The sequence below is a fragment of the Mycteria americana genome, chromosome 6, assembly GCF_035582795.1.
Source record: "Mycteria americana isolate JAX WOST 10 ecotype Jacksonville Zoo and Gardens chromosome 6, USCA_MyAme_1.0, whole genome shotgun sequence".
NCBI lineage: Eukaryota > Metazoa > Chordata > Aves > Ciconiiformes > Ciconiidae > Mycteria > Mycteria americana.
In genome coordinates this window covers 24370572-24384507 of record NC_134370.1, presented here as the reverse complement: position 1 = coordinate 24384507, position 13936 = coordinate 24370572, and the positions used below count along the sequence as shown (strand labels likewise).

Sequence of the window (13936 nt, the reverse complement as noted above, 5' to 3'; positions counted from 1 at the left end):
CTTAAACTTACCACTATTTCCAACCCCTGCCACCACCACCAGATTTTTACTTAAGTCAACAAAGAGTATAAAATGTGATTGAAGTCTCCTGGTGGGACTGATTTACATCTCTACCTTTGTAATAAAGCTCTAAGAAAAGATTTCAAAAACACTCAGTTATGGGCATTGTTTCTGGTGAGCAACCCTGTGGAGGCAAAAGTCATTGAAAATATGACATCAACAAAATGACAGTGAAAGACTTTTCCTTAGCTACCTCCACATACATGTTACAACATGTGAAGTCATCTGACTCATTTCTGTGTACTTTGCACAAGTATAATTGATTAGGAAAAGTTACAAGAGTAGTTTAAAGTTTAGAGAAGAGGCCAGAAGGAAGAATGGATGAATAGGAATATACAGAATAAGACTAGAAAACACGTTATAATGCTAAACAAGCTTTTTTCACGTACATCATAACACTGACCATCTTTCATCCAGAATTTCTGTATTCTGAATTCCTCTACACAAATATGCATTACGCAATTTCTATCACTCGCAAGAAACAAAAAAGCTCAGAATTAGCTTTTCCTAAGGCATACTGCCCGGTTTATACTGTCTTTTAGTGCTATGTTAACAATGAATCTTGTTGAACATGTAAGAACAAGCTCTATCTTCACAATTCATTGCTAATAAAAGCTTTTGAAACCTAAAGGACAAGAAACATCCACCTTCTCTCTTCTGTGGAGACCTTGTTGTTGATCACTTTTAGTCACTCTTTGTACCTTGCCCTTCCTTAGCCAACCATCAATTCTTTCCTGGATTTTTGACCCTCCTTCTGATAAGTGTTACAGGAAGAAAATATAGTCCCTACAGTAGCAGGAGAAAACATTCAAAGAGGTACAAGCATCAAACAACTCATTAAAGAAATAATCCTTTAGACATCTGTTCACTGCTATAACTCAGCTTTCAGCCATGAAATTAGCACCTGGTGCAAATGTCCCAGCATATTAAGAAGAAATATTCCTTATATCGATGTCCACTTCATAGTCTGTCTGTGGCAATAAAGAATCCCAAGTGGTACAGCTTCAAGCAGAAAAGGGTAGTTCCAGAAGCAAGAACCTCTTCCACACAAAAATGGATAGACATGCTTATGCTTCCACAGACACAGTGTATATACACGATTGAAGGTAAGTCTCCTCTAAAGAGAGGCGCTCTGGAGTTTTAGGCCACGTGTATTTCCACCCACCCATAACTAAAACACCTACTCTATGAGAATAGGGGGTGGGGTGGAGAAGGTTAAAGCCAAAGTTCCCTAAACCTACTCAGGACAACTTCATGTTAATAAACAGTAAAGACTTTAGGACAAAACCAGCAATGAGTCACCTCCCATTCTAGTGGTGTGATTTTACACTGCTTGTAAACAACAACAAAAAGAGACATTGCATGTTATGTGTCAGATGGCAATTTCTCTCCCTCTAACATCCCCCCCCCCCGACATTTGGTAAAGTTAACTAAGGAACCCTGTAACAGAAAAGGATCGAGAAATATTTTTATGGAACCGTCACATTACTGGCTAAAAATCAACACTGAATACCAAACTGAAAAAAATCTGTATTTTGACCTGACTGTACAAACGTTAACTCTGGTGGATAACTTCTGATGTGGGTGTAAGCAATTCACCTACGTTTCAGCAAATGCTTCCATCAGGTAGTAAGTTTCAACAGAACTTCAACTACAGCGCGACAGTTACTGAGGAGGCCCAGTTTGGATGGTCTTGCAAAGCCTCTCTGATAAAGATTTCAGAGCTAAGACACCACACACACATACTGAAAAATACTCAAGTACATCCCCAAAATAAGAGGAAATAAAACTAACCTTCACTCTACTCCCAAGAGCATTGCTCAGAAAGAGGGAAAGCAAACTCCAACGATACAAAACAAACACATTTAAAGCACTGTCTACATGGAGAGCAAAAGTCCATCTCGCATAACCACTTCTTCAAGATGACACTTGTGTTTTGGTCATGACATCTCCATTCCTTTCCTCCTTCCTTTTTCAAAGCCACAGGCAGACAATCACTAAGTTTTACTACCAAATCCAACCAAACTCAGTCACCAGGTCTCCGCACGGGACGACCATCCTTTACAAGCCTCGAATGAATGGAAGCTTGAACAGCACAACACAAACACTGGGGGAAGGATCCGCAGATTACAAGAGATTACGGACGTTGCAGAGGGGGCATCTGCCTCACAGCGCACCCGCGCCGAAAAAAACCGCTCGGCTTTCCGGGAGGGAGCGACGGCCCGACTCACAGCCCCCGGGACTCGCCGCACCACACCAGGTCGCCGACGGTTTCCCTAGGGGCAGCCTATGCCCTGGAGCAGGAGGCCCCGCCGACAGCCGGCCCCGGCGGCCGGCACCTGCTGGGCCGGGCCGGGCCGGCAGCGGCGCGAGGCGCTTCCGCCCGGACACGCCACCGGGGAAGACCCCAGCCCCTGCAGAGACCGGGCGTGGCGCCCAGGCACGGCGGGCCCGACGTGCCACCCGGATGGGCGCCGCCAGGCCTCAGCTCCTTGGCGGGGAAGGAAGCGGCGGCGGCAGCGCCTGGGGCTCGGGGCCCGGCCGACGGTGGCAGCCGCCCGCCCGCACCGGGCACCTGCGCCGCCGCCGGCAGGCCCGGCACCTCCTCAGAGCCGCTCCGCGGCCTCACTCACCGCCTCTGCCCACCGCTCCTGGCTCTGCTGCCGGGCCCGCTTCCGGTTCCCGGACCCGCCGCTCCCCCGGAAGCGCCGCTCCCCCGCCCGCTGCCTGCCACGTCCGCACTCCCCGCCAACCCCCGGCCGCCGCCGCGCCCCACCCGGCGGGGCCCGGATGCGGCGCAGGCGCCGTGAGGCGGGCAGCGCGCGCACCACCCCCGCCCCCGGGCGCTGACGTCACTCCGGGGGGTGTACGTCGGCTTCGGTGCTTCTCGCTGCGCGGGCTCGTGACGGGAGGTCTCGGGCACCGTGGAGTCGCTGGGCGGTTGTCCGGAAGTGCCGGGCTGTGGCGACGGGGGCGGCCCGGCCCGGCCCGACCCGGCCCGGCCCGGCCCGACCCTGGCCTGGCCTGGCCTGGCCTGGCCTGAGGCGCCGGTGGGCCCAGCCGCAGGCCGGCCGGGGCCTAGCCGCCACCCCGGCAGCCACCGTCGCCGGGGCGGCCAGGCCGGAGCCGCGCTTGGCCGAGGGGCGCCGTGCGACTCCCTTACGCCCAGGCGAGCCCCGAGTGGGGGGGGAGGGCCCTTGCGGGGCCGCTGTGGCGGTGGTGGGGGGCAGAGCCGCGGGGGCCATTTTCTCAGGTTGCTCGCCCAGTCCGAGAAGCAGCGTTTCACCGCAAGAGTGGCTGAGTCGTGGACTGAGGGCATGGCTGTGCCGCAGCACGACCGCAGCCAAACGCTGCTGAGCCTCAGCCGGTGCTGGTGATGGTGCTCTTGGCCCTGTGTCCTGCCAGCGGCCTGTGAAAGACCACAACTCAGGAAAACCTGTGGCCAGTTTTGCACCAAAATGCAATGGTGGTGCAAGAGCTGTTCGCTACCTAGTAATGTGCTGTTGGTGTGTGCCCACCAGCACCATGCAATGGCACTGGATGAATGGCGCTGTAATACTGGCAGTGGAGCAGTCAACTGGGCAATGATGTCGCAGCAAAACTGTGTCCTTTGGCTCTTACGGTACAAGGGTATCATAGAGATTGGTAAGATACTTGTTAGTCACCGAGAGATAAGCACATGCAGAATAAGGAAGAGTTAAGTTTGTCCTCAGGATCTTAACAGAAAATTACAGTTTAAGCCCTGTAGCAAAAGGGGGAACATGGATTTTATTTCTCCTGTAACTCCAGGGGATCAAGGTGGCTTGGGATAGCCAGGAGGTCTTGTCTGCCATGGTCCTAAAGAGAAGATAGTGAAGGACCTGGGTGCAAAGCCATTCTCTTGGCCATTGGGGAGTCTATGCATGCAGTGCCCCGCAGAGAACTGTTTGAATCCCATCCATGTAGCTAATCCTGGCTATTCTGGTCCCAGCGTCTAATACTAGGAGTGGCTGTAGGGGATGTCAGAGAGCAGAAAGCTGCAGAGGGAACACATTACATCTATAGTCTGCCTGTGGTTTTCAGGGCAGACAGATAGTGCTACTGTGTAGTAACACTAGCTACATGGAGAAAGCACAGGTGGAGGGCACACCACTTGCAAGATGGTTTTGATCAATTTCTCAGGGTCAGGTGCTATCACCTGATCTTGTACAAGTTTGTGCCTATGTCATGTCCTTGCCTGAAACCCGTGAATCCTGAGTGCTGGGTAACTCTAGGATTTGCATTTGGAATGGGAAGTGGAAATAAAATTTTTACTGAAATGCTTCCAGCTTTAAGAGTGTCAGACAAAGCTCTGGAGAGACAGGAGGTGCGCTATTTTCAGCCACGCTCCGGTGAGAGATCTGTGGTGTATGGGGGGGGGGGGGGCCACAGAGGGTGAGATTGACATGACACGTGTGTAGGACAACTCTGGCCCCTTACCAAGAGCAGAATCAAATGTCTAATCATAGGCAGAGCAGCAGCTGAGAGTCCAGAAGAGCAGGGAAGGCTGGGCTTGACAGTCTCAACTCTCTTCTTGTGTGTGTGTGTGAACTTGAAGGAGAAAGTGAGCAGAGGGCCTTTGGGGGACCAGAGAATCGTGGTGTGAATTGTGAAGATGGGCGTAGAAGATACCGCCTGTTAAGAACTGGAGTCTGTTTTGAAGTTGGGAAGACAAAATATCCAAAGTGCAGAAATCATGGGAGCAGAAGAAGAAATGCTCATCACTCTGTCTGGAGGTGCCCCCTGGGGCTTCCGGCTGCAAGGGGGTTCAGAGCAGAAAAGACCCCTTCAAGTGTCAAAGGTAGGACCTCGAGATGTGAACTGTGAGGGCAGAGTTGTTCTGCTGAACTGAGATAGCCCTACTGAGTTGGGCATCTTTCACTACTGTTAAGGAATGCAGGAACTCCTTACTCTGGCAGCAGATCTTAAAAGGAAAACTTGGGTGGAATGGTCAAGCAGGGTGTGGGGTGGCATATGGGTCCTGAAATAGATGCTACTGAGGTAGAGACAAGTGTCAGGTGAAGACCTGCTTCAGTGCAGGTCTGTACAGCTCAGACACTTGATAATTTGTACAACTCTCCCCAGTTGTCAGCAGAGATAGAACAATAGTGACAGAGCAGGAAAAAGGGCTCAAATATGGAAGCTTCAGTACTTGTATAAGACATCCAACTAAAGAAAAAATAATTTAAATCAAAGAAACAAAAGCCATATTTGTAATTCAATTCAACTGTACCTAACACTTCATTACTATATTCCAGCTTTCAAAATAGATGCACATTTCTTAGGTCTCTTCTGTTGGTGAAACTTTCTCAATACTGTCTGAAGTGAACATTTTTGATGCTCTCAGCAGCAAATAATGGTGCTGGAACCATTGTTGAAATGGTTCCATTTCAAGAATTAAAGAAAAGCAGTTGTTTGGATGGGAGATGAAATAATAAAAAAGGAATAAACATGAACCTCGAGTTGCACTACTTTTGATAAACAGCTGTTACTGTTCTCTTTTCATACAGACTACTGAGTAGCTTAAAAATTAGGAAAGAAGTCCTCTGTTTATTAAGCTTGGAGCAGCTGCATTAGCCTTGACACAATGATATCTTGGGATGTCTCACTGGAAGGCACCCAGCAGCAGGAATGAAAAAATGCTATGCCCAGTTCATTCTGTTACCTTAAGTAGACTGTGCCTCTGACAGAGAATTTTAAAATGAAATGTTCTGTGTCATTTGGCTCACCCCAGGTCAGGGAGTGTTTGTAACTTCTGCCAAATGGTTTGGAATCCCATAGCTTGGCCCTGAGGTGGATGTTTCTTACACAAAGATGATTTTTCTCCAGGAAAACAACTTCTGCGCATGCTCATAGAGCTTCAGATGCTGAAGAGAAAGAATCAATATCCTTGACGCAGGTATCTGGCATCAGTGGTTGTTAGGAAAATGGGATTTTCGGTAGCCACATAAACTCTGTAGGGTCTAAGATTATTTTGACTCTTGTTTTTCCCCCAATAGACAAGAAACTGAGTCTGTAGAGGGAGGAGAGACCGAGTGTCTTATAAAGATTACTCAGGATTGAACAGCAGCAAGAACTAGCCATTACCCAGGTTAAGTTGCACCTTAAGGCGAACAGAATATTGCTCAAGGATTAGTAGTACTTCCAGAAAGGTATTAACTAGAGGTAGCTCTCACCCAGAACTGGGTGTCATACCTTAAGTCTAGTAATACAAATATATATATATATATTACCATACTTGGATATTGCATTAAAAATTATTACGGAAAATATAATTAATACAAATCCATTTGAGGCTCAAAGTATACATCATTCATTTTTTTATTTTATAATTATCATTTGGGGCTATTATTATCCAGAATTTAATGGCATCCAGGTGACCGTGCATACTCACTGTCTTAAAGGCAATACCATTTAAACAGTCTCCAAAGCAAGGATTTACGGATCCTTACTGGGAACCCAGTAAGATCATATCTGAATGTGAACTGCTTAGAAGAGAATAAACTCCCAGGAGTCATGGAGCAACCTAATTGTCCTCCTCTCACCATGCAGAGAGTAGAAGTTTGAATCTCAGTTTTCAGCTCTTTGAGTTGAAAGATCAACTCTTCATTCTTTTGCAGTTAGGATTCTGCTATTGACACTAGCAGGATGAAGCCTGGGCTAAAATGCTGCCTGCAAAGCATCTTCCAAAACACTAACATCATTAGCACTGTCCGTTTGGATATTTTAGGAGCCAAAGATGGGAATGGTCCCATCGCTAAAGAAGCCTGACCAGGGATTGTGGCCACGTGATATAGCATAGAGAAACAGGGCAGTATTGTGTGTTTCTCTATTGGTTTGTTAGAGCTGGGACTCATGTGGATGAGCAATTCGCTCTGTTTGGCCTCCATCCAGGAGATCAGTGCCATTGGGCAGCACTGGGAAGTGTGGTCAGAGGGAGGTGTTGCTGAGATTGAGCCTGCCTAGCAGAGGTAAACTCAAATAACAACACAATGTTCATTAGTACAGTGAAGAATGTGTTGTGCGTGTATGGAAAGACAGATTAGATAAATGAGAGGGTCAATTAGTAAGCTGATTGCTGTCAAAGAAAGGACTCTTGGGGAGAAAGAGAAGTGTTCATGTAAGACCAGGAAAACTTTGGCTTAGCAGAACAGAAATACTGGCACTTTGGTTCTTACAGCAAAACTTATCTGGACAGAATGGGGAAGGACAGAACAGGGCCATGGATGAATCTGGAGAAAATGTGATAGGAGATACAGGCCTGAATATCCGATAGGTGCCAGGAGATACTTGAGTGGGTACAGTTGGTGTTTCAGGGGATTCCAGTGTTGTCATTTTAGGCAATTTCAACTTCTAGACTAGAAAAGTCATAGTAGAAACACTAAGGAAAGATGCTTACCCTTGAATGCTGAGTCAAATTGTTTCTATATACCTTTCTGGATGAAAAAGAGCGATAAAAAGTTAATTTGGGCCTAGTAAGTGGAAAGGAATCAAGTGAAAGAAATAAGTTCTATATGAATGATATACATTGTAGTTATGTAGAGATGCTGGAATTGATAGACCAGACTAGGTTAATGGTCACTCCATCTGCTGCTTCCTGTTTCCTTTGTGTTTCCTGCAAGTGTTTCAGAGGAAGCTGTAAACTTCACCAATGCATCTAATTTTCTAGTAATGCAATGCGGAGGGAAATTCTTTCACCCCAGTTGATTATCAACGTGCCCTATGAAGTACATAAGAATTGATAGTCCTGGTGTTTTACCCCACACATAAACAGATAATTATTTGTGAACAGCTAGTGTTTTACTTGTCTGACTAAATCTTACATGGTTTCCGAATGAAGATTTGATAACATCAGGCAGCCAGGCATTCCAAAGATTAAATGTTGCACAAAGTAGGATTTCCTGTTTGAGTTGCTCTTGTTGTATTACAAAGCCCTGCATAATTCATCATCTTACATGATCAGTTTACACAGTCACAGATCTTCTTGCCTTTCTTCTTTCTAAAGTTTACATCATCATCATCATCTTTTTATTATTTCTCTGCATGGAGATTATGATAAAATCAATCACTAATTGCTGTTCTTGGTATCTTTTAATTTTTTTCCCTGAAAGTTCTTTGGGTCTGTTGTGTGCTTTTTTCTTTTTTTTTTTTTTTTCAGAGACGAGATGGTATTTAATGACATTAGAATGTTTTCAGCATTATTCTCTATCCTCTTCAAATACATTGGTTCTATCATAAGCTGTTCACAATGATTGCTTAAATTATTGGCTTTTTTCAAGTCGCTGCTAACTCAGAGTGTACAGTGAGCATATGCATTTTAAACCGTCCTTTCTAGTGCAAAGTGTTTGACTGGCCACAACTAAATAAAGTAAATTAACATGTTGGAAGTGGGGTGTGAACCCATTTTTCTACAGGCTGAAAGGATGCATAGTTGTAGTTTAAACCATTTGACCAAGCAAGGGATCAATTCTAAACCTCAGTCCAGCCAGCACAAAGGGGTGGACAAGCAGCTGGATCTTCACATGCTGGATCCAGCTGCCACAGAGCTTCTGTGCCATCTGACTCCCTGTGGGTTATGGGTTCAGGGACACACCTAGAGCAAGATGCTGGAATTGTATACCTTGTGGACAGCCTCTTGGGTCATACATAAGTAGCCTCGTGTTCACGTAACCTTATGGAGCCAAACCAGCTCTGCCTGCCTCAGGATCAGGGAAACACACATTGCTTCTTCCAGCAGTGCCCAGTGGATATTGAGGAAAAAGCTCAAATTTAAATAAATAAGCAAGACTGAAATGCTAGTATTAACGCCAACTGACTATATGGTTCCAGGTCTGTAACTGCAAATGTCTATTCCTTTCATCTTAAACTTGCCTGCGAGAGCACACACTGACTATTTTGTTCTACCCAAACAATCATTTGCAGTGTCTGGGTGCTAAAAATGTCATGTGTATACGAAGGATACCATACTGATGAGTATATGAAAGGGGTACCATAACAATTCAGTCTCATAAAAACAGACACTCTAAGAGTGGAGAGTGAGACAAAAGAAGACGCAAAAGAAAATTTATTAGTGTCTGGGGAGCCCTCAGTGCGAAGGAACAGATGATTTTTAAATTAGGGTTGTATTAAAATATCAACTCAGTAATGAGTAAGCTGAAAGAACAGCAGACGTTGATATGCCCAGCAGGCAGATACACAGCAGAATCAAACATCAACAGAGTACATGAATAATTTGCAGAAATTAGGAAGGATTAGAATATGGAGAACTATATAGGGAACTATATAGAGAAACAAATAAAGGGGAAAATAAAGAGTAAAGAACCCAAAAAGGAAAATCTCCATTTTGTTCTTACTTACAGCAATGTTCTTTTAAGTGAAATCGGTCAAACTACTGTGCATTCGTATTTGGCTTAGTGTGATTCCTAATGAATCTTTTAACTCTTACCCAGTGAAGCAGACAAAGTATAGTGGGATTTTACACTACCCCTTACCAAAATAAAGCTGATTTGGTATAGATCAGTAGCCATGGTGCACATGGCCCCACAACACAACAAATCTTTGGTCAGAAACAGTCATCAGGAAAGAAAGAAAACAAGCATAAAAGCAAGAAGCAAAAAGTATCCATAGGTGGCAAGATCTTTATTTTAGAAAGGCTGAGGGAAAAGTACATGGTCCTGACATGCACAGCATTCCTTGCAAGGAGAAGCTACAAATGATGAGAAGGTTCACCCATTTTGAAAATAGAGTAAGGGAGAACAATACCCTCAGGTTCCTGGAGGATTTCTTTGTAGTAAGGATATGTGCATCAAATACACCTGAAACTAAACAAAATGAAAAATAGCTAGTCTGGGAAAAGTCATAAGATAGGACATAAGCATTAAGCCCATAATCAACCAAAGTAGAAACATAACATGGAACTATATTAGGGAAGTAATTTTTACGAAGATGAACAGGGCAGCTTTAAGGTGGTGCAAGTGCACGCAAAGCTGCCTTTGGGGATCCTGCTACAAAACAAGATTTATTCCATGAGAGAGAAACCCAGTTACGTACTATACAAAGCAAGGAAGGCACTTGTACCTCCCCCATAGTCTGGTGCACAAGTAATACTGAAGAAATAAGTGGAAACTGGCAGCTTTCCAGCTGGTACTGGTAGAAAAGGAGAAAGACCTGGGTGTATTAGAGCATCACAAGAGGATAATGAGCCAGGAAAATGATGCATCTCTGAAAAAAAGGCAAACATAAACAAATGAGCCTCGGGTAGCCATATCTAACTGAGATAGGAAGGCATTGACGTTACTGTCTGATGCACAAGTGGGAATTCACTGGAAATATCATCACACCTATGGAGCCAGCCACTTTCAAGAAAAATGAATTTAAGGTAGAGCAGCTATAGAAAAGGAGGGGAGGAGAGAAGGCTTATTTCACCGAGCAAAGGGTTGAAGATATGATTGCTGTCTACAAATAGATGTTGGGCAAATACCAGCAGCACTGTTGCACTGTTCAAATATAGGACAGCATGTCACCAACCAAATGTGCACAAAAAGAATAACCAGGGAGGTTCAGTAACAACTTTCCAATCTACAAAAAGAACTGAAAACCTTTTCCAATCAGTTTATGAACTGGAGTAAACAATATGGCATCTGAAACAACGGGAGATTGGCCCTAATAACTCAAGAGGCTTCTTTCAGTTCCCTGTTCTGTACAAATACTCTGCAGCAGTGGAGTGAATTGTTCGGGGAAGCAGTGACACAGGATTGTATAGCTTCTAAAACCAAGCATTGTTTTGTCATTTAAGAGCAGTTCATCACAACCTCCTTTTTACCTTTTTCTCACATATCCCCACTTTCTCCTGTATGTTTCTCTGCTGACAATTCACTGTCTCTGCTGTCTGCTCTGCCAGATATCCTTGCTGCCTGTGTGCCGTGCTGCTGGTCCCTGTGACCCTTGGCCTGCCTGCTCTGGCCCGTTCTCCTTTGCTCAAGTGACATTATTCCTGCTGGAGGTGCCAGCTCTTAACCCAAATAGGTCTGATGGCTTCCAGATTTGCAAGCACCTTCTCTTCCTTGCCCCCTTTCAGTGGTCAGGCTGTTCTTTCTCTGTTTTCATAAATGTTTACTGTCACACCTAGAAAAGCACCACTGGCAGCCTAGTCTATAGCAGTCACTAACGCCGGTTTTGGACGGCCGAATATGTCTGCCAGTGCTGTGGAAGGAGTGCCTCAAGCAGCTTTGGGAGTGCTCCTGGACATGTTTTATGGCCTGTCGGCACTTAGGCAGGTGCCACCCCTGGCTGCCAGTGAGGGAGTGCAGGCTGCGGCACTGGTGGAACTTTCCAAGGAGCAGCTGGGCCTGGCATTCACCATGTGCTGGGAGAATGTGGGGGGCCCCAAGGCTGCTCTCTGGCTGAGAAGCTGCAAGCTCGGCACAGTGCTGGGACAGCAGTGAGCAAGGTGCAGAGCTTGGAAGGGGAGCTCTGCCCTTCCTTCCCAGCAGAGATGGGGGAATAGGACCTCCAGGACAATGATAAGAAGATGACCTAAACGGAAAACCATATTATCATGGTTGCAGATCACCATTGCTGACTATATCAGCTAATGATCTGGTTCACAATTCCTTGTGCGTCACTGGGGCTTGGAGCTACCTGCAAGGGAAGTAGCCTTATGCAGGAACTCCCTCCCGAAACAAGTACAGAGAGCAGACTGTGTGGATGAACTGGATCGGTGGTTATGCCATTCCCTCTGACTATTAGAATCTTCATTTATACCCTATGTTTACTCTCAGGTAATCTTTAACCATTTGTTGAACTTTTCCTTTCTTACTGTCCAAGCCACTTCACTCTATGTTTTTTGGTTTTTTTTTACTTCCTACCTCCCCTCCAAAGGACTTGAGGCAATCATGCCGATGACAAAGTGTGATGTTGGCTCCTGGTCTTTCACACATTACTGTCCTGGATGGCTTCTCCTCTGCTATGTGACCACAGCCGTGCTGCCCATGCTTTTTGCTTCCACAAGTTGTGTAAGACTTCTTGAAGGACATCGCTAGAAAAGCTTTCCCTCTCCTCCTTGCAGAGGTGAAGTGTCTGGGCAGTTTTGTCTTTACATCCTATTTGCCCATTAGCAGGCAGGTGTCCTGGAAGAATCTCTTGACAGATGACTATCAGCAGTTGTGGTGAAACCACACAAGCTACATCTATACCTGGTGCATTAAATATACCTAGGATCACTCTCTGGCACTGATGCCAGCTGCTACAAAGTGGAACAAAGCCCAGCAATTAACCTTTTCTATTCTCCCAAACAAGATGGCTGTGTGCAAGGCTGCCCACAGGCAGTGGCTCTGGGAATGGCCTGTTCTAGCTCCCAAACTGTGCCTGGGAATTGTTCTGGAAAGCATTAGCTGGCCTGAGCCAAAGATGTGCCAAAGATCATTTCAACAGTTTAATGCTACAGGCAATTGCGGTCCACAGCCCAGGTTAATTCACTGGCATTATTTAACCTGCTACTTGCTACTTAATAGAACTACTGAATACATCTATGAAAGCTGAGCCTGTTTTTTCCTGTATGTTCATACCTACAAGATGCCTAAAGAGATGCTGCAAGGCACAGGAAGGTCCCTGTACCAAAGTTCCCCTGGAATCCTTCAGGTGAATGGGGTACTTGTCTCATCTGTACCCATGGCTGATCCTATACTTGCTGCTGCAGAACAATGGTGCTTATCCTCCTCAGACCATTGCTGAGAGGCTCTCTTAGGGTTAACGAGTGGTGTGTTTTGGTACGGTAACCCACACTTGCAAATATGAATACTGTGTACAATAACTTTTTGCAAACATAAGTGGTTTTTTGTCTTGGATCATATCCTCATTCTATCAAAATAATAGTAGGTATGTCCTCTAGCTTGCCTTCTCTTAGCATAAATACTGTGGAGGCATATTATACTTAAGACTGCTACTGTTCAACAATTGGTAGCAGCTGAAAAGACTCCTCTGTTCTGAGTAAGGGTTTTGTTCAGAGCTTGCATATCCTCACTGCCCTTTAGAGCGCAGTAGCAGCATGTAGTGCTAAGGTTGAGAACACCTTGTTCTGGAGGACTGAAGCCACGTCTCTGGATGACTCTGCCCTGTGTTTACGGCTCTCTCACTCCTTCTGTCCCAGTTCAGTGCCTGTCCCTGTAAAGAGATGTTTTGGTGGCTGGATTTGCTTATTACTCTAATTCCCTTAGATTTTGATCCTAAAATTTTTTATGTCAAATGGAAGAAGGCTAAGCCTCTAGAAAAGGATCTACATGGGACATGTATAAGCATGTTTCTTCTGAACACTCAATTCCTTTTGTCCCAGCAGCTAGATGTGGGCACTGGGACTCTTGCTTTTTGACAAACATATCTGTTCCTTCTGAATCCTTGCTTCATATAAAAAACTCTTAATATCTTGCTGTTTACTCTGTTGAGAGTAAAATGCTTATCAAGTACTTTTAGTGTCTATTCTAGTACATGTGGCATTATTCCTTGTCATTGGTGTTACACTTCACTTGCTTTTCAGCTAATCTCCCATCAAGTAACAAAAGGCCATGGAGATAAAGGCTCTTTTTATCTACCTGCAGCCAACTCTGGCTAGATACGTGTTCCCAGCAACAATCCCTCTGCTAAACTTTTTACTTAGGCAAAGGAGGTGGATTGTTTGGGGTTGTTTTTCTCTTCCTCCCCTTGTATTATCACGACAAAATTCTCTTTTTAAGGCACTTGGTTTCAACAGAGAGAGAAAACTAACAAGCCCTGATTGCTTGCATTTGTTTTTTATCAGCTTGTACCCCCTGGTACAAATCAGAATCAAGTCTAGTGCACTGAAGAAGTTGTTCTCTCTTTCCCA

At 45.3% G+C, this 13936-nt stretch overlaps 2 protein-coding genes across 4 annotated transcripts in view; one reads left to right on the top strand and one right to left on the bottom strand.

Moving 5' to 3' along the window:
* The window catches only part of SEC24C (SEC24 homolog C, COPII component), a 39603-nt gene extending 36805 nt beyond the window's left edge, over positions 1–2798 (bottom strand). For 2 of the 3 annotated variants that reach the window (XM_075505099.1, XM_075505102.1), the window contains exon 1: positions 2694–2798. The gene's annotated coding sequence lies outside the window, so the exon portion shown is untranslated. The other variant, XM_075505100.1, reaches the window with a different exon arrangement.
* Positions 2799–2995: 197 nt separating this feature from the next.
* Positions 2996–13936, top strand: part of SYNPO2L (synaptopodin 2 like) — a 42126-nt gene continuing 31185 nt past the window's right edge. Inside the window, 1 exon segment of the mRNA XM_075505103.1 lies at positions 2996–4879. Within this exon segment, the coding sequence (XP_075361218.1) occupies positions 4775–4879 (105 nt within the window). The 5' untranslated portion in view covers positions 2996–4774.